This window comes from Ochotona princeps, chromosome 13, assembly GCF_030435755.1.
Source record: "Ochotona princeps isolate mOchPri1 chromosome 13, mOchPri1.hap1, whole genome shotgun sequence".
Classification (NCBI taxonomy): domain Eukaryota; kingdom Metazoa; phylum Chordata; class Mammalia; order Lagomorpha; family Ochotonidae; genus Ochotona; species Ochotona princeps.
Window position 1 is genome coordinate 31,345,311 of NC_080844.1, and position 26,772 is coordinate 31,372,082.

The 26,772-nt window shown below is 44.9% G+C and overlaps 1 protein-coding gene across 2 annotated transcripts; it reads left to right on the forward strand.

Annotated features, from left to right (window-relative positions):
- SUPV3L1 (Suv3 like RNA helicase) lies at positions 1-26,772 on the forward strand. 2 transcript variants are annotated; one of them, XM_004583439.4, is made up of 15 exons: positions 1-418; positions 2,767-2,844; positions 3,088-3,195; positions 4,939-5,053; positions 6,582-6,750; positions 8,530-8,641; positions 10,971-11,048; positions 11,840-11,931; positions 14,919-15,099; positions 15,545-15,638; positions 16,652-16,871; positions 20,194-20,274; positions 20,630-20,806; positions 25,535-25,683; positions 26,273-26,772. In XM_004583439.4, the coding sequence occupies exons 1-15, from the start codon at positions 160-162 to the stop codon at positions 26,706-26,708; spliced, it is 2,349 nt and encodes a 782-aa protein (XP_004583496.1). In that variant the 5' UTR covers positions 1-159; the 3' UTR covers positions 26,709-26,772. The 2 variants fall into 2 exon arrangements, with proteins under 2 accessions (XP_004583496.1, XP_058527528.1); XM_058671545.1 differs by lacking the exon at positions 1-418 and adding an exon at positions 927-1,046.

Below are 26,772 nucleotides of genomic sequence, written 5' to 3' on the forward strand. Positions count from 1 at the left end.
ATCTCACCGCATCCCCTCCCCGTTCTTGATCAGGCATTTCCCTGGCCAACTCTCCCGGCTCGCTCTGGGTCCTCCGGCCTGCCGGCGCCGGTGGTGCGCGTCACTGTCCGCCGTCGCGTCCCCGGGCTGTTCCCGGCTCCGGTGGAGCCCGCGGCCTCAATGTCGTTTCCCCGTTGTGCTCTGTGGTGGGCTCGGCTCGCGGCGGGGCGCCCGGCTGGGCAGCTGGCCGCCGGCTGCTCGGCCCTTCGCGTCCCTGGGACCCTGACGCGTGTTCCCGCCGCGGCCGCCGCCGCCTCCAGTGCCTCCGGGGGTTCCAAAGCCCCGAACACGTCCTTGTTCGTGCCCCTGACGGTGAAGCCCCAGGGCCCCAGCGCCGACGGCGACGTCGGGGCCGAGCTCACGCGGCCCCTGGACAAGAGTGAGCGCGGGAGGAGCTGGCGGGGTGGGAGCGCCCCGAGGGAGCCCGGGGCCGAGGGTGCCTGCCTCCGCACGTCCGGCCTCCGCCCTTCGCTGGCCTTCTCTGCACGGGCTTGAGAACCGTTAGATGGACGACCAGCCTCATCCTCCTTGTCCGCCACCCCTTGCTGGCCCCCTAGAAGGGGGAGCCGCTGTCGGGACCCGGACCAAGCACCGTCAGGCTGCTGCTGTCGGGGAAAGGGACAAGGACTGCTGAGAGCAGCCCGACCGACACCGTGTTGCAGGGTAGACTCTGACGAAGGCGTCCTCGCCAAAGGGTGCTGGCGGGGCACCCTGGAGCAGACAGAGCTTGGCATCGGGGTCTTTGGGTGATACGTCTGTGCCTCCCTCCACTGCCCTTGGTTCTTGTCAGTGACAGCACTGTGCATATTTGTGATGTGAGCAGTATGAGGGAGTGTTTCCGAGTAATTAAAACTCTGGAAGGCCGAGGGGGATGCGTGGGCCTGCGGGGCTCAAGCCCTTCAAGCCCTTTTCAGGGCTTGTCTGCTGCAGTTCACTCCAGGGGCCATATCGGTGCCTCCTGAGGTGTGCCTGCGATTGGTCCAGAGGTTGCATTTCCAGCATTGACAGTAAGCTGCATTGGTTTCCTGCAGCCTCTTGGTTATGCTGTCAGATTGCCAAGTAGAGAGGTGGGACAGCAGGGAGGCACCTCTCAACCTGCTCACCTGCGTCCTACCTGGAAAGTCGGCTTGCGGCTGTCTCATGCTGTACGCTCTCCAGGCTGTCTCCGCCTTTCAGCTTTTGCTGTAAAGTTCACGGTCCTCCCAGGTCTTCCCCTCCCACCCAGGCATCTCGCTTAGATTTCTTGCACAGACCTTTCCTTCGCAGGCCCCAGTGACTTGTCTTCCCCTGCACCTGCTCCTGCAGTTTTGCAGGCCAATCAGAACCTGCGAGGCCTCAGTCCTCTGCTCCCACCTGGTTCTTACTCCGAAGAGGCCAGTGGACGCGTCTGTCCGTTTAGTCTCACAGACATCCACTCCTTCACTACCTTCCTCTTTCGTAACCTATGGTAGTCATAAACAGCTTCTGTGATCCGACTGCTGTTGAGGAGGATGGCTCCTGGGACACTGTGAGTCTCCATTCCATGCTGTATGTAGATACATGGTCTTTTGAAAGGATCTGATCATGTCACTCTTCTGTTTGCTTTTTACGTATGTATAAAGATGATTTATTTGAGAGGCAGAGTGACCAGGAAGGATAGGCGGAGAGAGAGATGTCTTCCATTTGCCGGTTCACTGCCCAAATGCCTGGGAGAGTGGGGTCAGCCAGAGCACGGTTCTGGTTGTCAAGTGGAGAGCAGGAGCATGCCAGCATGTGCTGCCTCCCAGATACCTTAGCAGGAAGCTGAATCAGAAGCACAGAGAAGCTGGGACTCGAACCAGGGTGCAGGTTTCCAAGTGGTGGCTTACCCCACTTTGCCACAGTACCAGCCCCTAAAAAGTGTTTAATGTTTTTCCATTCTTGGATTCAAAGGGCCCCCGGGCCTCGAAATGGCTGTGAGACCTCGGCCCTTGCTTCTACCGTAGCTGACTCTTCTTCATTATTCTTTTTTGAAGACTCTCAAAGGGAGAGAAATCTTCCCATCCACTGGTTCATTCCCTAAATGGCTGCAGTGGCTGGGCTGAATCGAGGAGCCAGCAGCTCCTGTCCCATGTGGGCGCAGGGATCCAAGCACTTTGTGCTGCTTTCCAAGGTGCATTAGCAGGAACTGGATTGGGATTCACACTGCTGCTCATATAGGATGCTGGCATTTCAAGCAGCAGTATAGTGCGCTGTGCCACAACACCAGTCCCAAGGTAGCCATTCTCAGCTGCCCTTATCTGCCACTGACTGGTTATGCCATTGAGGTCAAAAGCAGGTGTAATGTGTTCTTAGTAAACTCGTCATCTTCAAGTGAAAGGCCATCCTGTCCCTTTAGTCCTTTGCATAAAGCCTGATGTGGTCCCAGCTGTTGGAGTTATTTTTCTGGATGTGGGTTAGCCGCATGCTGATGGACGTACAGAGGGTTGTGAGTGAGTGACACGGAGTGTCTGCTTGAGGTTGATGGACTCGGGTGCTGCGTCTGAGCCCATCATGGCCTTGCTTCGTTCCTGGCCGTGTGGCAGGAATAGTGTACTATCTGTCACTGTCCTGGACACACCATTGCCCCTTCCGCAAGGAGGAATCCACAAACCTTCAGGTCTTGGTAGGTTCTCCAGACTCTGGCCTTCAGTGCTGGCACTTAAGGTTCCTTTGACTTTTTGGGCATTTCTCTGTCTTCAATGTTGGCTTTTGGTGTCTTTCTTCCAGATGAAGTAAAGAAGATTTTAGACAAGTTTTATAAGAGAAAAGAAATTCAGAAACTGGCTGCTGACTATGGGCTGGATGGTAAGGCCAGCAGCATGGGAATCCTTTGTCAGTGTTGGGTGGTCCTGGGGCATTGGGCTGGATGCAGAGGGGCTGCGTGTCCCAGCTCCCTCCATGCTGTACTGGGATTTCAGGTGTGGTGCAGCTCATCAACAGCCAGCCGTACACCCTCCTCCCCCAGACACAATGGTGTATATGGACTTTTGAAAATGACAGCTAAGGCCAAGACTAAACATCTTGTGTTTGGGCTTTGCATTTCCACAGCTCGGCTCTTCCACCAAGCTTTCATAAGCTTCAGGAATTATATCATGCAGTCTCATTCCCTGGATGTGGACATTCACATTGTTTTGAATGACATCACTTTCAGCGCAGGTAAGTGTTTGAACCTGCTTTCTATCCTTCTGGTGTATTTATCCAGCGGAGTATATTTGTTTTAGAGCAGATGCTGGTAACACCTTCTGTAGTAATTCAGTGTTTTGAGAAGAGGCCTTCCAGGTGTCTGGGTTGCTCATATGTCAGCTCACTCAGCTGGTTTTCCTGGCAGAGTCTTAGACTGGAGGGAAACCGAGGCCCTGCACTGACCCGCTGTGCCATCCACCCAAGTTGAAACCGGCCTCCGGGAGCCGAGCTCACTCACCAGTCAGTGCAGAACAGATTCCATCTGTTTCTGCCGCTGACTTCTTGCTCCTGTGTGTTTGGGCAAAGGGAGAGAACAAGGAAACCCACCCTTGTTTCTCTCTGTGAACAGGTTGGTTTGGGCTAGAATATTTGCATGTAGTTGACCCTGAGGCAGAGCCTGGATACACAGCAGTGGGGAGGGCATTGGACCCCCTCAGCCGCTGTGTGGCGAGATCTTGCTGAGGTATCAATTCACTTCTGTGTGTTCTCGCTATAGTTTGTGGAATCTAAAATGGTTATGCCTCTCTTTTTGTAAACACAGGCTTTCTTCTCTAATGTGTGTTTCCAGGTTTGTTTGGTTTTTTTTAAGCATTATTTATTTTTATTGGTAAAGCAGATTTACAGAGAACAGGCAGAAAGAGAGATCGTCCATCCATTAATTCACTCCCCAAATGACTGCAGTAGCAGAGCTGAGCCAATCTGAAAAAGGGAGTCAGGAGCCTGCCCTGGGTCCCCCGCAAGGGTGCGGGGTCCGAGCACTTGGGCCATGCTCCATTGTACTCCAAGGCCATGAGCCGAGAGCTGGATTGGCAGTGGCGCAGCTAGGACTTGAACTAGCATTCATATGGAATGTCAGCCCTTGCAGCCACAGGATGAGCCATTGCTCTGGGCTCCTATTTCTAGTTTATTTAAACGTATTTATTTATCTGTCTGTCTGTCTATATTTAATTTTAGAGAGAGCGCATGAGTAAATGAGTTCCTGTCTGTGGTGGACAGGGCTGGGCTGGAAAGCTGGAGTCAGGAACCAGAGCTGGTGGAGTGCAAACGTTTTCACCACTGAGAACAATGCCCGCTCCCCAGGCTCTTTATTTTTATTTATTTTTAAATTTTTTTTAAAGATTTTATTTTTTATTTTTATTGGAAAGTCAAATATAGAGAGGAGGAGAGACAGAGAGGAAGATCTTCCGTCCATTAATTCACTCCCCAAGTGACTGTAACGGCCAGTGCCGTGCTGATCCGAAGCCAGGAACCAGGAACCTCTTCCAGGTCTCCCACGCGGGTGCAGAGTCCCAAGGCTTTGGGCCGTCCTCGACTGCTTTCCCAGGCCCCAAGCAGGGAGCTGGATGGGAAGTGGAGCTGCCGGGATTAGAACCGGCGCCCATATGGGATCCCGGCATGTTCAAGGTGAGGACTTTAGCTGCTAGGCCACGCCGCCGGGCCCAGAGGCTCTTTATTTTTAACTGAACTTCTCCCAGTGGTAATCTTGGCTTGTCCTGGAGGAGGTGTTTGGCAGGCAGGTTTTTGTTTTTCTTGGATAATACTTGGAGAGAAGTGGGGCAGAGCCAGGCTCTCGAGAAAGGACAGGGTTTCCTGCTGCAGGAGTTTATGGGAGGGTCCCGCCCCACTGATGTAGCTCGCTAGAGGGAGAGAGATCACCAGGTTCAGTGATGGGCAGCCTGCAGATCACATGTATTAATATGGAGTTTTGCCTTCCAGCTCATGTGGATGACTTATTCCCATTTTTCTTGAGACATGCCAAACAAATCTTTCCTGTGCTGGAATGTAAGGATGACCTACGTAAAATCAGTGACCTAAGAATACCACCTAACTGGTTAGTTTCTTCACTTGCAAATTTGCAATCTTGAGTTTCTAATCTTGAGAGATTGGTAATCACTATATATATATTTTTATTGTATGCTGAATGACAAATTATAATGAGTATGGATTGTTATTCCCTAAAGCATCAGGCAGTGATTTATGTCAAGCTGTCTTCTGGGTCAGGCTTGCTTTGGGGTTTTCCTGTGTAAGAAATGAAAGCAGCCTTGCTGTGGGTGTTATGAGGCCTTCCTGGAGTCTCGGCTCATCGTGGAGTGTTGGATTTTCTTCCCGAGGCAGCAGCTGCAGTGTCTAGCGCTCAGAGACCTCTTTCTTCCAAGGCTGCTGTAAACCATACTCATCTTGGTCCTGTGGATTCTCACCTTGCACAAATCAGCCTGAACCTGGGCTGAGGACCACAGGGAGCCCACATGCAGGCTGCGGGCGCTCTCCCTTCCTCCTTCCTTCCCTCTTATACTCTGCCCTGCAGGTCAGGTTCAGCTGCTTCAGCAGCTCTAGTCTTGACCTCTGCTGCTCTGCCCGCCTGTTTCTAACTCTGCACTATGGCTGGGCTGCAGCTGCGCGGTTCAACACCTGCTTCTTTCAGGACTCTGGTCCTGCACTGCCTGCTTTCTCACCCCACGCAGTCACTGCAGCCGTTGTACTCACTTGTGTATTTGTTTATGGTGCTGGGGCAAGCGCCGTAGCAGCTTCCGTCAGGCTGGAAGCACAGGACTCGAAGGCCTGGGAATATTTGCTTTTAGGGTTAGACCGCTAGAGCTGGGGAATGAGGTGAACTGTGACAGGTCTTCAGAAAGCTTGTGGAAAATATATTATTAAAAAACCTGCACATGAGTTTCACAATTTTTTTTGCCACAAAATGAAATTTTGATTATGTTTCCATGAATTCTTTGAAGTACCCTTGTGTCTGTGAAATTGAGAACAGTTTGAACTGTTTTTAAGAACTTCTAGAGAGATTCATACAATGGGGAAATTATCCAAGACACTGATTTGTGTTTGGGTCCTTCTCTCCTCCAATAAGTAAATGCCATTCTTGGAAATAATTTAATAAGTGTTTGAAACTCACTACATTGTTTTACAAAGACTATCTGAAAAAAAAAAAGCTTTATTTTTAATTGAAGGACAGAGTTACAGAGAAAAGCAGAGACATACAGAGAGATATTCCAATTGCTGGTTCACTCGCCAAGTGACTACTACAACAGCTAGAGCTGGGCCAGTCTGAAGCCAGAAGCTGCTTCTGGGTCACCCACGTGGGTATAGTTGCCCAAGGACTTGAGCCATCCTCCTTTGCTTTCCCAGGCTCTTAGCATGGAGCTGGATGGGAAGCAAAGCAGCTGGAACTCAAACTGCCACCCACATGGGACTCTGGCACCTCAGGCAGAGGCCTAACCACCTGTGCCTCTTAGAGAGTATCTTGTGAATGTTAAGAGCATGTTTCATTTGTAATTTTTTTAATTGATAGCTTTACCAGAATGAATTTTTAGGTTGCTGAGATTAAGCTGTTTATCTTATTTGTATTCTAGGTACCCAGAAGCCAGAGCCATCCGTCGAAAGATAGTATTCCATTCAGGCCCCACCAACAGTGGGAAGACGTACCATGCCATCCAGAGATACCTGTCAGCAAAATCTGGAGTGTATTGTGGCCCTTTAAAATTATTGGCACATGAGATCTTCGAAAAGAGTAATGCTGCTGTCAGTGAGCTGCCAAATCTTTGCTTTATTGTCTTGCTGATTTTCTCAAAATAGAGTGAAGTTCATGGTAGGGGGAAAGATGTACTAATTTACTTTTAACAAACTTGATATATTCATTGTGCCCAAGAAGCCATTAGTTGTAAGCTGTACCGTTATTTTACCTGTAATTAGAGCAGAAGAAACTGCCTCCTGGATTCTGATATGGCATCACTTTTACGGCGCCCCTCTATAGTACACGTGTTTACCAAAGAGTGAAAGAAGTATGGCATTGTGGAACATCTCTTCTTCAGAGAAATGCAGAGAATAACATGTGTGTGACCTTGAATCCTAGCATTTTGTTATATTTGCTTACTTTACTTTTTGAGTTGGAAAAAAAAACCCTCCCTCAATTCCTGCTTTGTCTTCTCTGAGTTAGTCACTGTTTAGATTATCTACTTTCAGCTTAGATCTCTGATGCCAGCAGCTAAAACTGATGATAAGGACTAGAGCCACTTTTTCAGAGCTGAGAAGACGAAGGCCTGTGGCCTGTGGTTTCATTTTACTAAATTGCTGCAAGTTGGCTCCTGATTGTAGTATGCCTTTATAATACATTGGCCAGTTTTTTGTTTCGTTTTTAAAAATTTGAGTGGTTCACATATGTAATGCATTTATCCATCAGTACTTGAGAATATGTTTCCTCGGAACAAAGGTTTTTTTTTTTTTTTTTTATCATCACAGGATGTTTCTGGGAAACAGGAATGCTTAATTTGATAGTACGTTATTATGTAGTTCATAGCCCATATTCAAATCTTATCAGTTGTTCAGTGATACCCCGCCTCCTCCAGGTTTCCACTTGAGGTCTCACTGTATTTAGTTGTCGAGTCTGTGGTTCCCATTCACCTGGGACACTTCCTCAGTCTTCCTTTGTCTCCCATAATCTTAATGTTTTGGAAGACTGCAGGTCAGTTGTGTGGTGTACCCTGGCTCCATGTTGCTATGTGGGGTGTTTTTCTCATGGTTGGATTCAGGCCATTGGTAAGCCAGCTGGCTCAGTTTGCCTGAACTTTTTTTTTTTTTGAAAGATTAATTTATTTTTTATTGCAGAGTCAGATATACAGAGAGGAGGAGAGACAGAGAGGAAGATCTTCCGTCCATTAATTCACTCCCCAAGTGACCGCAATGGCCAGTGCTGCGCTGATCCAAAGCCGGGAACCAGGAGCCTCTTCCGGGTCTCCCACGTGGGTGCAGAGTCCCAAGGCTTTGGGCCATCCTCGGCTGCTTTCCCAGGCCCCAAGCAGGGAGCTGGATGGGAAGTGGAGCTGCCGGGATTCGAACCAGCGCCCATATGAGATCCTGGTGCTTTCAAGGCGAGGACTTTAGCCGCTAGGCCACGCCGCCGGGCCCTGCCTGAACTTTCTAAGACTTAGCAGCAAAAGTCCTTTGTTGTGCGAAATCCCTTAGTCCTAGGCAAACCTGGTCTTTACCAAGTCACTTTTATTTATAGCTATAGTTCAAGCTCATGCCAAGGAGCTCAAATAATAGAGAAGTGTGCAGAGTTAAAAGAGTTAATGTTACCCGAAGATATCCATGATTTGAAATATTCCTAAGATTACCTGGGTTATATAAAAGTTTGGCTCATTTTGTTTTTCAAGAAAAAGAAAAAAATGCTGGGAATGTTTTGCTTTAGCTATTAAGTAAACAGATGGCCAGTGGAGAGAATACTCTTTTAAACACCCCAAACTATTTTTTGCTATGATTTGCAAGATAGAAATAATTGTAGATTTTGTTTTTTTATTGCAGGGTGTGCCGTGTGACTTAGTGACGGGTGAAGAGCGGGTGACAGTTGGGCAGGATGGGAAGCAGGCTGCCCATGTGTCTTGTACCGTTGAGATGTGCAGCGTCTCCACTCCTTGTATGTACCTGCTTTATACAGCTGTGACTTGGTATTTTTTGTTTATAAATATGGTAAAAATTAAGATTTTACTAAGAAATATATTAAAATCTAAAAAGAATAACAAAGCATGTGCCCAGTGCTGCCAGCCATAAAATGTCAAACATCTGTTATGTTTGTTTCTGAATATTCTTTTCATTTTTCTCATGAAGAGCTAAAATATCAAGAAGTATGATTGATCCTTTCTTTGTACCACCCTCGTGTTTAACATGACTCCCCTTTTGTGAAGTAAGGACTTTCAAGTATTTGGCGTGATATCAGATGTCTTTCTGTTTATTTGTATCACTGATATTTGTTACCTATCAATATGGTAGATGATTGATTTTTTTAAAATCTGTGGTTATCATTACATTGTTGTTCTGCTTTTTTACTCCACACATTTTTTTTAATTTATTTATTATTTTTAATTCATTAATTACATTGTATTATGTAACACAGTTTCATAGGTACTTGGATTCTCCCCACCCCTCCCCAAACCCTCCCACCATGGTGGATTCCTCCACCTTGTTGCATAACCACAGTTCAAGTTCAGTTGAGGTTCCCCCATTGCAAGCGTATACCAAACATAGAGTCCAGCATCTTATTGTCCAGTCAAGTTCTACGGCTTCTTAGGTATACCCTCTCTGGTCTGAAGACAGAGTCAGCAGAGTATCATCCCGATCAATTAAAAGCTCCAACATACACACATTTCTTTTTAAAGATTCATTTATTTTTATTACAAAGCCAGATATACAGAGAGGAGGAGAGACGGAGAGGAAGGTCTTCCATCTGATGATTCATTCCCTAAGTGAGCACAATGGCCAGTGCTGCGCCAGTGCTTCTTCCAGGTCTCCTGTACGGGTGCAGGGTCCCAAGGCTTTGGGCTGTCCTCGATACCTTCCCAGGCCACAAGGAGGGAGCTGGATGGGAAGTGGAGCTGCCGGGATTAGAACCGGCGCCCATATGGGATCCCGGGGCGTGTTCAAGGTGAGGACTTTAGCTGCTAGGCCACGCCGCTGAGCCCTACTCCACACATTTTAAAATGTATTGTTAAAATATCCATATCTGATAAGTTGCTGGACTCTATGCAATATCCATGTCTGTATATGTGGAATGTATTCAGTCCGAGTTATAATATTTAATCTTATGGCTAAAATTATCCACTTCTCTGTTAAAGGATATTTAGGTTACTTAAAGTTTTTTCGTTTTATATCTAGTGTGACAGTGACCTTCTGTTTAAGTAGTATAGAAAACATTATGAATGAAAAGCAACTGTTTCTGATAGGCAATCATATTTTTTTGAAAATATAAAAATATAAGTAAATGAAGACGAGAAAATGAGCATCCATCATCTCCTAACCTGTCCAGAACTAGCATTATTCTGTCTGTTTATGCAAGTATTTATGTGTACAGTCTTTATATGAAATAAATAGAAATTAAGCAGTATTTGTCCGTTTGAATAAATGGGTGGTTTTTAATGAATCAGTGTATTATAAAGGTAATGCATTTTTTAAAGTTACAAGTGGCGTACATGTTTTTAACTTGAACATCATTTCTGCTCCCTCTCTTGTGCTGTCTGTTTATATCCAGATGTGCTCTGCAGCTTGTAATCTGATGATTTCCTAAAAGTTGTGAATACAAGAAATATAAAATAAATGTTCTTAATTTCTTGGTATTCTAAGAAGGAAAATATATGTGACCCAAAGAGAACAAAATAATACGATCAGATGCATTTTGGCCTTTAAAAATAAGGTGTGAAGCATTCATTTTGCCATAGTGATGGGCCAAAGCCTCCTCGGGAAGCACAGCTGGGGCTCAAGGAGTGTACCTTTGCAGTGCATTTTCTGCTCCTGATGCAGAGGTGTTTTATTAGTAAGTGAGGAGTGTTTTCTGATTGTGCCTGGGAACCTAGATTGTTGTTTTGTTCTTTGACTGTTTTCCTAAAATTGCAGAGATGAGGATGAATGGACCTGCTCTGTTTGGGAGGCAGTGCAGCAGAGTGGACCTTGGCACAGATGGCCTGGGCTTGAATCTCATTCATTTCTAGAACTACCAGGTAGCCTTAGGCCAGTAATTTCTGTGGACCTCGATTTATTCCCTAAAATGGAGATCATAATACTTAGCCCCATTGTCAGAATAACAAGATATAGTTTTAAAACATTTAGAATTAAAAAAAAAATTAGAATAAGCCTGCCATTAAACAGTGATAATAGTTGTGGTGGTAGTTACAGCTTATATTTTGGTGTTGTGATCTGTTTATAGTATGATTCAAGTAGATTGTGTTTCTCATGATAACTCTCTTCATTTTAAGATGAAGTGGCAGTAATTGATGAAATTCAGATGATTAGAGACACAGCCAGGGGATGGGCCTGGACCAGAGCACTACTAGGTGAGTCTTAATGCTATAAAACCTGGTCTTTGGGATACCTGCACTGAAATATATCTGTTTGATTGTGCCAAATACAATTGGTCCATTCCAGTCTCTTTTGGTACAAATCAACCAAAATAGCCAAATGTGTTTTAATTTTTTAAAATATTGATAATGGGAAATCTTTTCCTGCTATACAATAAGTACAGTCATATAATTAAAGTTAAAATGTACAAATCTGTATACCATCATAATTAGTATTTGGATATGTTTCATGCTTGTCTGCTTTCTAGTACAACTGGTTTTTTTTTTTTTCTTTTTTTAAGATTTATTTTATTTTTATTGGAAAGTCAGATATACAGAGAGAAGGAGATACAGACATCCATTGGTTCACTCCCCAAATGGCCGCAGCGGCTGGAGCTGAGCCAATCCCAAGCCAGGAACCCACAGCCTGTTCCTGGTCTCCCACGTGGTTGCAGGGTCCCACGGCTTTCGGCCATCCACTGGCTTTCCCAGGCCACAAGCAGGGGAGCTGGATGGGAAGTGGTGCTGCCGGGATTAGAACCAGCATTCATATGGGATCCTGGCTTGTTTGAGGCGAGGACTTTATCCGCTAGGCTACCGTGCTGGGCCTGACAACTAGTGCTTTTTGAATGTTAAATTTTGTATCTTGTATTTGTTCAGTTCTGATAGTGGTATTGAGGTTTATATCAAAAACATTGTGAACACATTTGGAAGTTATAAAAGTAAGTAAATGGGTTTTTTGCTATATAATCTAAATAGTTTTTAAAAATCCAATTTTGCATTTGCAGGGCTTTGTGCTGAAGAAGTCCATCTGTGTGGAGAATCTGCTGCCATTGACCTGGTCACTGAGCTTATGTACACAACTGGGGAGGAGGTGGAGGTACTGGCTTAGGTGGCGGACAAGTCTGACAGCCCAGGGTCATGGAGCAGAGGGAGTGACAGAATCAGAGCTCCAGGGCAGGGATAGCGTCATTCCCGTCATTTCCATGTAGCTGGCTCACGCTCTGTATGAAAGAGCCCCTCTCCTTGTGGCTCTTTGGGGTTTGATCCAGCAGAAGTAGTTGGTTTTCAGAATGTTGAGCTTTTGGGGCCTTTGACATACACCCAATTGTCAGACAAGTGTGAATCTCTTACATTCCTAGAGTCAGAAGTAACTGATTTCCTTTAAATTCTGTTATTTTTATTTATCAGTTTACCATTAACATAAGATAAGGAAAACAATTTTTTAAAAGATTGGAGGCATTTGGGTTTTTTGTTTGTTTGCTTTTTAGTTAATTAATTTGAAAGGCGGAGAGGTAAAGAGTGGTTTTCCTTCTGCTGGTTCACTGCCTTGATGTCCATAACAGCCAGGAGTCTGGAACTCAGTTGTTCCCTGTGTGTGGCAGGTCCGAGTGCTGGAGCATCACTGCTGCCCTCCAGGAGGTGCATGAGTAGTACGTTGGAATCAGGAGTCAGATTCTGATACACAATATGGATGTTCACGTTAATATTCAACAGAATTAGAATTCTAAGAACATGATGACATTCTCTTCCTCCCTCTCATCTTTTCCTTCCTCTCCGCCTATTCTTTTTTTTTTTTTTAAGCTTGTGAGGTAATATACTGTAGGTTTTTTTTTTTTTTTTTTTTTTTTTAAGATTTATTCATTTTTATTGGAAAGCCGGATATACAGAGAGGAGGAGAGACAGAGAGGAAGCTCTTCCGTCCGATGATTCACTCCCCAAGTGAACCGCAACGGGCCGATGCCGGGAACCTGGAACCTCTTCTGGGTTTCCCACGCGGGTGCAGTGACCCAATGCATTGGGCCGTCCTCAACTGCTTTCCCAGGCCACAAGCAGGGAGCTGGATGGGAAGTGGAGCTGCCGGGATTAGAACTGGCGCCCATATGGGATCCCGGGGCTTTCAAGGCGAGGACTTTAGCTGCTAGGCCACGCCGCCGGGCCCATACTGTAGGTTTAACTCATGTCTCTGATGCCCATCAACCAAGAAACACTTGTAATTACCCCAGTGTTTTGGTCTTGTGCTCAGCCCTCTGGTGAGATACTGGGATAAAGTAGAAGAAACTGGATTATAGTCTGGACTTTGATGTTTTAGTTTTCCTTTGGCTGCGTGTCACAGAAGGCTAGAACTAGAAAAGGCCTCAGACTTAGTCTACCATTGGGTTCCACTTTATCCTTTTTTTTTTTTTTTTAAAGATTTATTCATTTTTATTGGAAAGCCGGATATACAGAGAGGAGGAGAGACAGAGAGGAAGATCTTCCAGCCGATGATTCACTCCCCAAGTGAGCCGCAATGGCCGGTACTGTGCCGATCCGAAGCCGGGAACCTGGAACCTCTTCCAGGTCTCCCACGTGGGTGCAGGTTCCCAAAGCCTTGGGCCGTCCTGGACTGCTTTCCCAGGCCACAAGCAGGGAGCTGGATGAGAAGTGGAGCTGCCGGGATTAGAACTGGCGCCCATATGGGATCCCGGGGCGTTCAAGGCGAGGACTTAAGCCGCTAGGCCACGCCGCCGGGCCCCACTTTAATAAAGTGGAAATAACACTTTATAATCCCTTTGAACACATTTCATTGCCATGAAAGTAAAATACACATAAAAGTATGAAATGTATGAAAGAATGTATTTAGAATGTATGAAATGCTGTGGTATTTAACTAATTTAGACATCCAGTGACTACTGATGGCAACGCTTAAAATATCCAGTGTTTCTCTGTGTTTACCTTTGAAAGTGCTTATACCAGGGCTGGTGTTGTGTTGCAGTGGGTTAAGCTATCATTGATGATGCAAGTATCCCTATTGATCCCTATTGGAGTGCCAGTTTGAGTGCCATCTGCTCCAGTTGCAGTCCAGCTCACTGCTGTTGCACATGGCAAGGCAATGGATGATGACCCATGTGTTTGTGTCCCTGCCACCAAAGTGGGAAATCCTACTGGAGCTCTGGGCTCCTAACTTCAGCCTTGCCTAGCTCTGGCTAATTGTAACCATGTGGGGAGTGAACCAGTGGATTGAAGATTTCTCTCTGTCATTCTGCTTTTCAGTTAAATAAAATAGATTTTTCTTTTAAAGATTTATGTATTTTTATTGGAAAATCAGATATACACAGAGGAGGAGAGAGAGAGATCTTCTTTCTGCTAGTTTACTCCCCAAGTGAGCCACCACTATTAGAGCTGAGCCAATCCAAAGCCAGGAGGCAGGAGCCACTTCTGGGTCTCCCACATGAGTGCAGGAACCCAAGGCCTTGGGCTATCCTCTTCTTTTTTCCCAGGCCACAAGTAGGAAGCTGGATGGGAAGTGGAGCAGCTGACACATGAGCCAGCACTAGTATGGGATGCTGATGGTTACAAGGAAAGGATTTAGTCACTAGGCTATTGTGCTGGGCTCAAAATAGATCTTTTAAAAAAAGAAAGAAAACATTGGTGTATTGGTACAGTTTCTAGCTACCTGTTTTTGTTTTTGTTTTTTAAGGGAAACACCATCTATTTTAATAGAGTGATCAGAAGGTGGGTGGGAGCCAGAGAGAGATCTTTCATCCACTGGTTTGTTCCATAATGAGCAAAGACCTGGCTGGGCCAGACTGAAACAAGAAACCTGAACTCCATCCAGGTCTCCTATATTGTTGGTGGGTTCGAAGTACTTGGGCTGTCATCCGCTGCTTTCCCATGCACATAAGTGGGGAGCTGGGTTGGAAGTGGAGTAGCTGGGACTCTAACCAATACACTGGTGAGGGTTGCTGGCATCATGAGCAGTAGCTTAACTCACTGCTCACTGCCAGCCTCTGTTCTTGACTATTTCTGATTGCTCTGTAAGCTTTTCATTTAGCTAATAGAAGTTGAGTTGGCTGTGTTATCTCACTGTTTATGTCTGTATTGTAGGTCCATAACTATGAGCGACTGACCCCCATTTCTGTGTTGGATCATGCACTGGGATCTTTGGATAACCTTCGGCCTGGAGACTGCATTGTCTGTTTTAGCAAGAATGATATTTATTCTGTCAGTCGACAGATTGAAATTCGGGGCTTAGAATCAGCTGTTATATATGGCAGCCTCCCACCTGGTAAGTATTGGCTGTCATAGTGACATGACAAAGTAAAATTAAGCTGCTTGAGTTTATGCAAATATTTCTGTAGTTCATCTTGGCACGAATACAAGTATTTTAATCACTTATTATCTTGTTACTAGACTATGTTTTCAATGTTAAATTGATGATTTTCCTATAGAAATGTAATTATGTATGGACTTGGTAAGATCCTGCAAGTTGCTGCCCAGAAATCTGCTAACTTTCCTCAGTAGGGCAGAGGACCATGTTGCCAGAGAGAGTGTTAAAGGAGGGGAAATAAAGTTTCAGTGGCTCTTTGTGGACATAAAGAAATAAAGTTGGAAAAAGTAAGGTCTTATCTGTAAGCATGGAGGGAGTGGGAGGTAAGGGTTTCCAAGCTATGCTTAGCATTATGTGCTGAAAGATCGGGAGCAGTGATTTAACTTGAACTCTTGCTGTTTAGGGACCAAACTTGCTCAAGCAAAAAAGTTTAATGATCCCAATGATACATGCAAAATCCTGGTTGCTACAGATGCAATTGGCATGGGACTTAACTTGTAAGTAATTTGTTTTTAGTAAGCAGGAGTATTCAATGAATTACAAGTCAAGTTTTCTTTCTTTCTTTTTTTTTTTTTTTTTCCTGCTTGGCATTAATGACCACACACTTTAAGAGAATATGTACTATAGTGCAGATGGAGATTTGTCTTGCTTAAACCTGTTGAGGAATTAAAAGGGAAGCTTTGTACAGCACCACACTTTTGAGTGCTGCTCCTCACTCCTGCTCACCTGTCATACTACCCCACTGCATTTTCAGTTGCTCAGTTAGCAGGTGAGTGTCCGGCATGCACGCAAGGATCACTGGGTGAAAGCCTCATCCATTGCAGATGAGGAAGGCTGCTATACCTTTATGAATCATAGAACTGTTAAATGCTGTTAATAGTAGCCAACTTTTTTAGAAGGTAAAACTTTTTCCGAACAGGGTATTTATTTACGTAGCAAGAGGAGACATATTTTGCATTGGTGATTTACTCCCAAAATGGCGTGCCAGTGAGAGCTACACCAAGGTGCAAGTAGGAGCCAGGAAAGCCATTCAGGCCTCTCTGCATGCGGGTAGTGGGAACCCAAGACATTTTTTGCCACTCAGGTGCATTAGTAGGAAGCTGGATTGTAAGCATAAAGCAGGTGTGACTTACCAGGGATTCCATTATAGCACACACATATCCCGAGTGACATCTTGACCTGTTGCACCACAGTGCCTGTCCCATCAGCTAGTTTTTTAAAACTGTAAAAACACTGTTTTATACTGAGGTATCTGGAAAAAAGTCCTTTTCTATAGGTTTGTTGAAGTATAATTTATATATTATACCATTCATCCATTGATAATACATATTTTGGTGATTTTAAATATACAAGATACAGCTTTTAAAAGTAATAACTTAAGGAAAAGACACAGAACTACCATTCAACTCCTTTATTTTTAAAATAACAGGCAAGATTATAGGTAGAATCAGTGTTTTTGTGATAACTCAAGTAATAGAGGGGTTTGGGATCATGTTTATTTGTATTTCAGGAGCATAAGGAGAATTATTTTTTACTCCCTCCTAAAGCCCAGTATCAATGAAAAGGGCGAGAAAGAAATAGAGCCAATCACGACTTCTCAAGCCCTGCAGATTGCCGGCAGAGCTGGTCGATTCAGCTCACGATTTAAAGAAGGTGAGGTTACAACAATGAATCGGGAAGACCTCAGTCTACTAAAGGAAATTTTGAACAGGCCCGTGGAGCCTATAAAGGTAAGGTGTAACATGCCAAGTACTATATCTTGGTGGGTAACCATCATCCAGACTCCTGCTCCAGATACCTAGAATCAAAAATATGCAAAAGTGGGGCTGCTGGAGTGGTGTAGGCTAAGCCACAGCCTGTGGCACTGGCATCTTGTGTGGGTACTGATTTAAGTCCCAGCTGCTCCACTTCCCATCCAGCTCCCTATTAATGACCTAGAAAAACAATAGAGGATGACCTAAGTCCTTGGGCCCCTGGACCCATGTGGGAGACCCAGAATTTCCTAGCTCCTTGCTTTGGATCAGCTCAGCTCTGGCTGTTGCTATTTGGAGAGTTAACCGGCGGGTAGAATATTCTCTGTCTCTCCTTCTCTCTGTGTAACACTGCCTTTCAAATAAAAGTTAAAAAAATAAATTAAAAAAAAAAGGGAGGAGGGTTAGAAAACTTTGTGCATTGAGGACCACATTTTTTTTTAAAATATTTATTTTATTTTTATTACAAAATCAGATATACCGAGAGGAGGAGAGACAGAGAGGAAGTGGAGCTGCCGGGATTAGAACCAGCGGCCATATGGAATCAAGGCGAGGACCTTAGCCACCAGGCCACGCTGCCGAGCCTGAGGACCACATTTTAAAAAGCCCTGCCTTGGGCCCGGCAGCGTGGCCTAGCAGCTTAAGTCCTCGCCTTGAACGCCCCGGGATCCCATATGGGCGCCGGTTCTAATCCCGGCAGCTCCACTTCCCATCCAGCTCCCTGCTTGTGGCCTGGGAAAGCAGTCCAGGACGGCCCAATGCATTGGGACCCTGCACCCGTGTGGGAGACCAGGAAGAGGTTCCTGGTTCCCGGCATCGGATTGGCGCGCACCGGCCCGTTGCGGCTCACTTGGGGAGTGAATCATCGGATGGAAGATCTTCCTCTGTCTGTCCTCCTCTCTCTGTATATCTGACTTTGTAATAAAAATAAAAGAAAAATCTTTAAAAAAAAAAAAAAAAGCCCTGCCTTATTGTTGTGGAGAGGTATAAAGATGCCTAGATCAGGGAGTGGAGTGCAAATGGAAGATTGCTACTGAGAAAGTTTAGCTAACCCAATTTTTCTTTAGTCCTATAGTTAGCACCTGGAGTTGTGTCAGTGAACTGAAAAAATTATCAGAAGTTTGGATATAGGAAAAAGTTCTATAGTGTGAGCAGAAGCAGCCCAGAGAAATGTAACTTCTAGCCAGTCAGGAAAAAAGATGTTTTGTTCAGTACATTTAATGAATCAGAAGTGTATGAGCATTCCCAACTTAGCAATTTTTTACGTTTGTTATAATTGAACATGATGCTCAGTGGGGACCATAGTGTGGATCTTGATTTTTGATCATTGCCTTGCTCTCAGGTAGTGCAGTCCTCTGTTGGCATACACATGGGGGAAACAGCCAGCACTCTGCAGTGTGATATGTGTACGGTTAGCAGGTTAGGTGGATTCAGTGCATTTTCAACTTAGGAGAAGTTTTTAAGACATGAGCCTCGGGGCTCGGCAGCGTGGCCTAGTGGCTAAGGTCCTCGCCTTGATCCCATATGGCTGCTGGTTCTATTCCTGGCAGCTCCACTTCCTCTCTATCTCTCCTCCTCTCAGTATATCTGACTTTAAAATAAAATAAATCTAAAAAAAAAAAAAAAAGACATGAGCCTCACTATGAGATCAAGAGCATCTGTATGTATTTTGTTTTATTTATTTTTTTGTACGATGGCATCATTTTTCCAAAGAGACTTCTGCGTTTCCTTTTGTCACCCATGTGTTGGTTACTCAGCAGTGCATTTTTTCATGGTGCTGTAATTTGTTGATGTTGTTGTGGTTGTGGTGGTGGCTGTTCTTACTCATACCAGTTGTTGACCTTGTTTCATGGCTTCCCACTTATAGAAATGTATAGTGATAGAGTACTGGGGCCTATCAAATACAGATATGGGGGTATAATGGAACATGCATCCCTGCTTCCAGACAAAAGATGGATTCCCAATGAAACTGTTGGACATATGCATGTGTAGACAATGGGATGCTGGACTCTCTGACATTGTCTGTACCAACAGTGTGGGGGTACACTTGAATGAGAGACTGATAGAATTATGATTCTTGTGAAGGACTACACTATTGTAACAAAATGGGAATAATCTGATGGGGTGGGAGTTTGGGGGGAATTCCAGCCTATACGAAATTGTACCACATAATTCAAAATAAAAATATATTAAAACTGAAAAAAATCTGAATGTATTTTAAACAAACTAACTTATTTTAAAGGCCATGACTGGGGCTTGGGGTGCAGAGAGAGAGAGAGATCTTCTCTTCACTGGTTCTCTTTGCATAGTAGCAAAGACTGGGGCTGCGTCAAACTTAAGGCAGGAACTTGGACCTGTATCCGAGCACCTGGGCCTTCTGCTGCCTTCTTTCACGGGAGCATAGCACAGACCTGGATAGGAAGTGGAGCAACTGGGACTTGAGCTGGCACGTGTGTTGGATGATAGTGTTGTGGGTAGTGGCTTCGTATGCTATGCTACAGCACTGACTCCTAAACAAACTTTTAAGAAATAGTTAAAATTTAAAGTTAACGGATAATTCATTTGCATGGCTTGTCTCATTGGTCAGTGATACTTGGTAAAGCGGAATCAGTAGGATTAAATGCAAGGAAGAGGTTGTGGAGGCAGGTTGTGGTTGTAGTTCCTTCTTTGGGGGGTGGTTGCACTCCCAGGGGATCCCCGTGCTGGTGGCAGTGGCACAGCCTACTCTGTGTCTTCTTCGCCTCAGTGCTCACACTCATCTTCCCCCCCTCCACACTCCCGCTTCTTACCTCCTTTGCTCTTGCTCTTATCCATTCACTTTCTTCTTGCATCATTTCTTAGATTTATCTGTAGGCATTTCTTAACACTATAGTTGAAGAGCTAACTGGTGTCCTGTTTAAACATTTTCTTATATATTTGTGTCACTTTTATCACACTGGTTAAAGCAACTGGTTCCTTGTTCATTTTTATCCAGCATGTAGAATTGAGACATGAAAAATTGTTTAATCCTGAGAAGTATTTTAGTGTACCATCCAGTCATCCTAGGTTTCAAAATTGTCCCTATAATCTAAGCCATACTCAATGAGCGTTATCTGTCATTTTTAAAAGCTAAATTTGCTTATCTTTTCTAGTTACAACAAATGGTAAATGGCATTTTTTTTTCCTCTATTTAAGTTAAGTTCTGGGTACTTGATGAGAGTTTAGCTTATATGTGGGACTTGGTCTTGAAACAACTTAAGGAAACTTGTTCTTGGAAGTAAAACCAAGCTTATGAGTGGTTTCTCCTTTGCTTTCACTGAAGGCAGCTGGTCTTCATCCAACCGCGGAGCAGATTGAGATGTTCGCCTATCATCTTCCTGACACAACACTTTCTAATCTCATTGTAAGTAGATGTGCACAGTCCCATCTGCAGCAGTGTTGGTCCATCTGGTGGTAATCACATAACCTCATGGGTGTTGAGTGCATACCCCACTGTTAGGAATCTGCTGTTTAGCAAATTTACCTTCTAAATTATACTTTTTCTCAAAATCTTGGACTTCTGTCCTGAGGAATTTTATTTCTGAGTATCTCAGGTTGGGAAGAAAGCAGGGGATATGTGTTAGCTTCAGGAGGCGATGCATGGAACAGACCATTCTAGAAATTTCTTGTGACGTGCAGACTGTCTTGTAGACTTGTAAGTACTTAATTCATGCCCAGCTAGGCAGTTTAGTAATTGCATGTGTCTTTTTTTCTCCCAGGATATTTTTGTTGACTTTTCACAAGTTGATGGGCAGTATTTTGTGTGCAATATGGATGATTTTAAGTTTTCTGCAGAGTTAATCCAGCATATTCCATTAAGCCTGCGCGTAAGGTATGTCTTCTGCACAGCCCCCATCAACAAGAAGCAGCCTTTTGTCTGCTCATCTCTGTTACAGGTAAGCCTTTATCTTTGTGATGGCTTCAGTAGTTTCAGGATGATGCATTTTCCTCTATAATTAGAGACTGTAAATATTTAAATAAAACATTATATTTTTAAATTAATTTATTTTTAAGGTTTTTTTCTTTAATTGGAAAGGCAGATTTACAGAAAGATCTTTTTCAGAAAAAGACCTTCCTTCTGCTGGTTCACTCCAAGTGGCTGCAGTGGCCAGAGCTGTGCCAATCTGAAGCCAAGTGCTAGCAGCTTCCTCCAGGTCTCCCCATGGAGGTGCAGGATCCCAAATTTTGGACCATCCTCTACTACTTCCCTAGGCCACAAGTAGGGAACTCAGTGGGGAGTGGAGCAGCTGGGACATGAACCAGTAGCCATATGGGATCCTGGCACATGCGAGGTGAGGATTTAGTCATTGGGCCATTGTACCTGGTGCCCCCCCCCAAAAAAAAATTGCTCTTAATAAATTTTTGAGGGGTGGGAAGCACTTTACGTCTGCACTTATGGTAACCTTTATAAAGTGGTTAAAACAAAAATAGCATTTTTCAAGGAAAGGGCTTTGGCTGATGATACACTTTTCCCTTTATAAGTACTATAATTTGGAAGGGGGAGGAATTTAGGACCTACCAGTGACAACAGTATTCAGTTCTCTTAGTTGTCAGTCCCTAAGCTCAGGGTTGCTGTCTGGTACGATTATGGTGCCTGTCAGCGCCCCCCCCCCTTTTTTTTTTAAGATTTATTTATTTTTATTACAAAGTCAGATATACAGAGAGGAGGAAAGACAGAGAGGAAGATCTTCCATCCGGTGATTCACTCCCCAAGTGACCGCAATGGGCAGTACTGCGCCGATCCGATGCAGGGAACCAGGAACCTCTTCCTGGTCTCCCACATGGGTGCAGGGTCCCAAAGCATTGTGCCGTCCTGGACTGCTTTCCCAGGCCCCAAGCAGGGAGCTGGATGGGAAGTGGAGCTGCCGGGATTAGAACCGGCGCCCATATGGGATCCCGGCGCATTTAAGGCGAGGACTTAAGCTGCTAGGCCACGCCGCCGGGCCCAGCCCCTTTTGTTTTAACCTGCTTTGTGTGGAGATGGCAGATCTCTGACTTGGAATGAGTACAGATTCCGATGAGGGCAGAAAGGGCAGTGCAACCTGAGCCTCAACCCCCAGCTGCTGTCCTCTCAGCTCTCTGGGGGTTTGCATACCCACTGCCTGCATTCAGCATGTTCTCCCTGACCCAGCAAATGCAAGGCCATCTCCTCTTCCAGCCTTCTCCTGACTCACTGAACTTTGTGCCAGTTTAGACTTAGTCTGCATGCAAACCTGCATTATCGTCGAATTGGTTTCTTAATATATTTTTTAAATTATTGGTAGATAAATGATGCATAAATACTTGGCCTTTGTAAAACATATTAGAATTATAGGCAGCACAATGGCTTACCTAGTTGATCCTCTGCCTACATGTGTTGGTATGCCATATGGGCACCAGTTTATGTCCTGGCTGCGCTACATCCCATCAAGCTCCCTGCCTGTGGCCTGGGACAGCAGTAGAGGACAACCCAAAGCCTTGGGATTCTGCACCCGTGTGGGAGACCTGGAAGAAGCTAGTAGCTTCAGATCGGCTCAGCTCCAGCCGTTGTGAGCATTTGGGGAGTGAACCAGTGGACAGAAGAGCTTTGTCTCTGTCTCTCCTTCTCTCTGTCAATCTAGAGTGTTAGCAAGATTAACTGGTTATTCCCCCAGTCCTCATTCTTTAGTAGCTGCTGTTAGCAGTCTGTGTCTGTGCAGGCTCTTCTTAGTATGGCTGCTTGCGTGATGAAATTGTGGTGGTACTCTGTGAGCATGTTTTTTCAAAAGTGTGTTGTCATGGATTCTTCCTCAATTGGCCATTTTTTTTTAATCCCTCACAGTTTGTTTTAGAGACCTTACGTGTCCAAGTGTTTATGTAGAAGATCTGTTTCTTAGAGCTAGCTTCCGTAAAGTTGAAGGTGATGCAGGCGTTTCAGGAGTATTTATTTATTTGAAAGGCAGAATTGCAGAGAGAGGGAGAGATCTTCTATCCATTCACTGGTTCACATTCCAGATGGCTACAAGAGCCAGAACCATGCCAGGCTGAACCCAGAGGCCAGGAGCGTTGTCTGGGTTTTCCATGTAGGTGCAGATGCCAAATACTTAGGCCATCCTCCACTACTTTCCTAGGTACATCAACAGGGAACTGGATAAGATGTGTGGCAGCTGGGACTTCAGTTGATACTCATTGGCAGTGGCATTGCAAGCTGTGGCTTAACCCACCATGCCACAACACCAGTCTAAAGACAGAACAGCTTTAAGGTATTATAAACTGATCCCCTGGGGCCTGTTCCCGTAGTCTTGGCCCAATTTATATCATCCTTTAGACACCTAGACTAATGAAGCCAACTCTTATTGAGGGCTACAGGGTGTTTAGAACGGTTTGGGAGGTGGTTTTCTTTTTTCTTTTTTTTTTTTTAAAGATTTATTTATTTTTATTGGAAAGTTATATATACATAGAGGAGGAGAGACAGAGAGGAAGATCTTCCGTCCGATGATTCACTCCCCAGGTGACCACAATGACTGGTGCTGCGCCGTTCCAAAGCCAGGAACCAGAACCACCTCCAAGTATCCCACCCAGGTGCAGGGTCCCAAGGCTTTGGGCTGTCCTGGACTGCTTTCCCAGGCACAAGCAGGGAGCTGGATGGGAAATGGAGCTGCCGGGATTAGAACCGGCGAGCACCCATATGGGATCCTGGCACATTCAAGGTGAGGACTTTACCTGCTAGGCCACGCCGCCAGGCTTGGTTTTCTTTTTTCTTGACCTCCCACATTGCTGAATTATAAACAAGCCCAGTTCCACTAATGACACACTGATGTCCCCCAGGCCTGTGGTTTTGCAGCTGCTCCTCACAGCTGCTTTCAGGTCTTCTGCTGGGTGCTGACCTTGCAATGAATGGATATCTCCACCTGTCCTCTCTGGGCAGCTCCTCAGGTAGCCCTTCTATATATTTGGCTTCTACTAATTGAGACCAAAGATGCCACGTAAAACAGAACTTGAGAACTTGTGCTTGACATTTCCTGCTTAGCAACCTAGCATGACCACACTTCTATCCTCACTGGCTATTCTTTACATTGACTCGACAGCAAACAGATTGAGCTGAATAAAATATTAGCATTCCTTACCCACAGTTGATCTGAAATTGTCCTTACTCTGTATTAATCTTGCTTAGATTAAACTTTGAGAGGTAATTTTCTGTAAGAGGAAATTAAACCACTTGAAATTTGTTCGGTTTTTATTTATTTCTTGTAAGGCCGAGAGAGAAGGAGAAACTGTTTGATGCATCAGAATTTAACAGGGGTATAAACTCTGTTCCTTCTTTTCTTTGTGTATGTAATCCCACACAGCTGATGGGAGACCGAGTCAACATCACCCAACCTAACAGCATGCCACCTCACAGTTTCTTCAGAAACAGGTGTTTGGTGCAGTGGTGCAGATGCTACTTAGGGGACTTGCATCTCTCCTGGGAGACAGCGGTGGTGGCTCATGCAGTTGGCTCCCTGCCACCCACATAGGAAACATAGGTTGAGTTCTGGGATCAGGGCTTTGACTGGGCTCAGCTCTAGCTGTTGTGTGCATTTGGGAAGTGACCCAGTGAATGGAAGGGAGATTCTGTTCAGTCCTCCTCTGCCACTCTGTGTTTCTCACTGTTTTTATGCCTTTCAAATAAAATGCAAATTACAATTTTAAAGTTTCTTTAAAGGCAGGCCATGAACCGGTAGAAAAAAAGCAAGCTCCCTTCCAATGTTATGGGACTGTTTTATGATGATATAGAAGTGTGAGTCTTAAAGCATCAAGTATTCAAAATAGAGTTAGCATACTTCAGCTCTGAAAAGTTAGTTCTTGTACAACTTATGATGCATATATCATTGCCATAATCTGAGAAAAGAAACTCATCATTTATATATATTTTTAAGATTGATTTTTTAAAATTTAAACACAGAGTTAACACATAGAGAAAGGGAGTTCTTCCATCTACTGGTTTACTGCCCTGGTGGTTGTAATGGCTGAGCCAATCCAAAACCAGGAGCCAAGAGCTTCTTCTGAGTCTCCCACCTGGGTGCAGGAGCCCAGGCACTTGAGCCATTCTTTGCTCCTTTCCCAGGCCAAAAGTAGAGAGTGGGATTGGAAGTGAAACAACCTAGACGTGAACTGGCACCAGTATGGAATGCCAAGGCTGTAGGTGGAGGTTTAGCCTGCTATACTATGGTACTGGCCCATCCTTTAGATTTTTTAAGCAAGAATGTCTGTAAAAAGTTGTCTCCCCCCACACCCCCTGCCCCACAGATTACTTATTTGAAAGGTGGAGGAGTTGCAGAGAGTGTTCCATCCACTGGTTCACTCCCCAAATGATTGCAATAGCTTAGACTGGGCCAAGCCAAAGCCAGGAGCCCAGAGCTTGCTCTGGGTCTCCCACATGGGTGCAGGGCCCAGGTATGGGTCACTCTCTGCTGTTTTTTTATGCACGTTAACAAGGAGCTAGATTGGAAGTAGAGCAACCGGGACTCAAACCAAGTGCCCAGATGGGATGCCAGTGCTGCAGCAGGAGGCTTGGCTTAACTATACAGTGACGCTGACTCCTTTGTTTTCTTTCTAATCATATACTGAAGGAAAATCTAATTGTTTTACAAAACAAGCTTTTTTTTTCTTCTGCTTCTTCTCAGTTTGCCAGGCAGTATAGCAGGAATGAGCCCCTGACCTTTGCTTGGTTACGGCGATACATCAAATGGCCTTTACTTCCACCTAAGAATATTAAAGAACTCATGGATCTTGAAGCAATCCACGATGTCTTGGATCTTTACCTGTGGCTAAGGTACCAAATGGAAAGTTCTAAGATTTTGTTTTTTTAATTAGGCACCTGTTTGCTAGATTTTCTGTGATGTGTTTTTTCTCCATAAAGGCAGATGAGCCTGGTTTATACATACTTTTGCAGAAATGACTTAGGGATTTCTTGAGATGCTGGTTAGGGTGAGAGGCCACACCAGGGCCTTAGTACTTAGATGGGTCTTGGGACCAAAGATGTTAGTATCACCTGTGAGCTCGCAGGAAATGCAGAGTTTCAGGCCAATCAGGCATATTCAGAATCTGCATCTTAGTGGATCCCTTTTCACTTGCGCATTCACATTTGAGGAGCATGTTGTAGAGCTGCACTTCTTAGAGGAGGGGCATGTCCCACTGAGAGACATCGGGGTCGTTTGACTCACATACACGCACATGCTAGCCCACCCTCTTAGTGACATATTCAAGTGTGTTGAGGTGGACACGAAGTGAGTAGAGGCACTGGGGAGAGTTTGTAAAAGTAAAAAAAAAAAATTCTAATCTTCAAGAAATGAAGTATGTCAATGAAATGGGTCTGGTGACTGAAGAGAGCTGGTGCTATGATGTATTCTATTTCTCCTCAGCTACCGATTCATGGACATGTTTCCTGATGCCAGCCTTATCCGCGACCTCCAGAAAGAACTCGATGGAATTATCCAAGAAGGGGTGCACAACATCACCAAGCTGATTAAAATTTCTGAGACACAAAAACTGTTGAATTTGGAGAGCTTGTCCCCAGGGAGCCAGTCACGTTTGTCAGGAACCGTGAAGGGCCAAGCTCGAAGGACGCGTGGCACAAGAGTTGTGGGGAATAAAGCTGCTGAGCCACCCAATCCCGATGTTGGAGGGCTGCCCTTGACCTCCAGGCTGGTGCAGCAAGGGCTTCTCACTGCAGACATGCTGAGGCAACTGGAGAAGGAATGGCTGATGCGACAAACTGAGGCTGGCAAAGAGAAAGCAGAGTCTGGGACTTATGTAAAAGGGACAAGAAGAAAGAAGAAAGAACCTGATTCTGATTAGTTTTTGTGTTTTTTTTTTTTAATTTACAAATAAAATCTACTTTAAATCTTTTTTCCCTCATATA

What these genes read in the sequence shown, in the direction of transcription:
- SUPV3L1 (XM_004583439.4), top strand. Translation starts at nt 160, where the DNA reads ATGTCGTTTCCCCGTTGTGCTCTGTGGTGGGCTCGGCTCGCGGCGGGG. An exon ending in CTAAGAATACCACCTAACTG is followed by an intron (nt 5,054 to 6,581) that starts GTTAGTTTCTTC and finishes TTTGTATTCTAG; the next exon opens with GTACCCAGAAGCCAGAGCCA. An exon ending in GATCTTTACCTGTGGCTAAG is followed by an intron (nt 25,684 to 26,272) that starts GTACCAAATGGA and finishes ATTTCTCCTCAG; the next exon opens with CTACCGATTCATGGACATGT.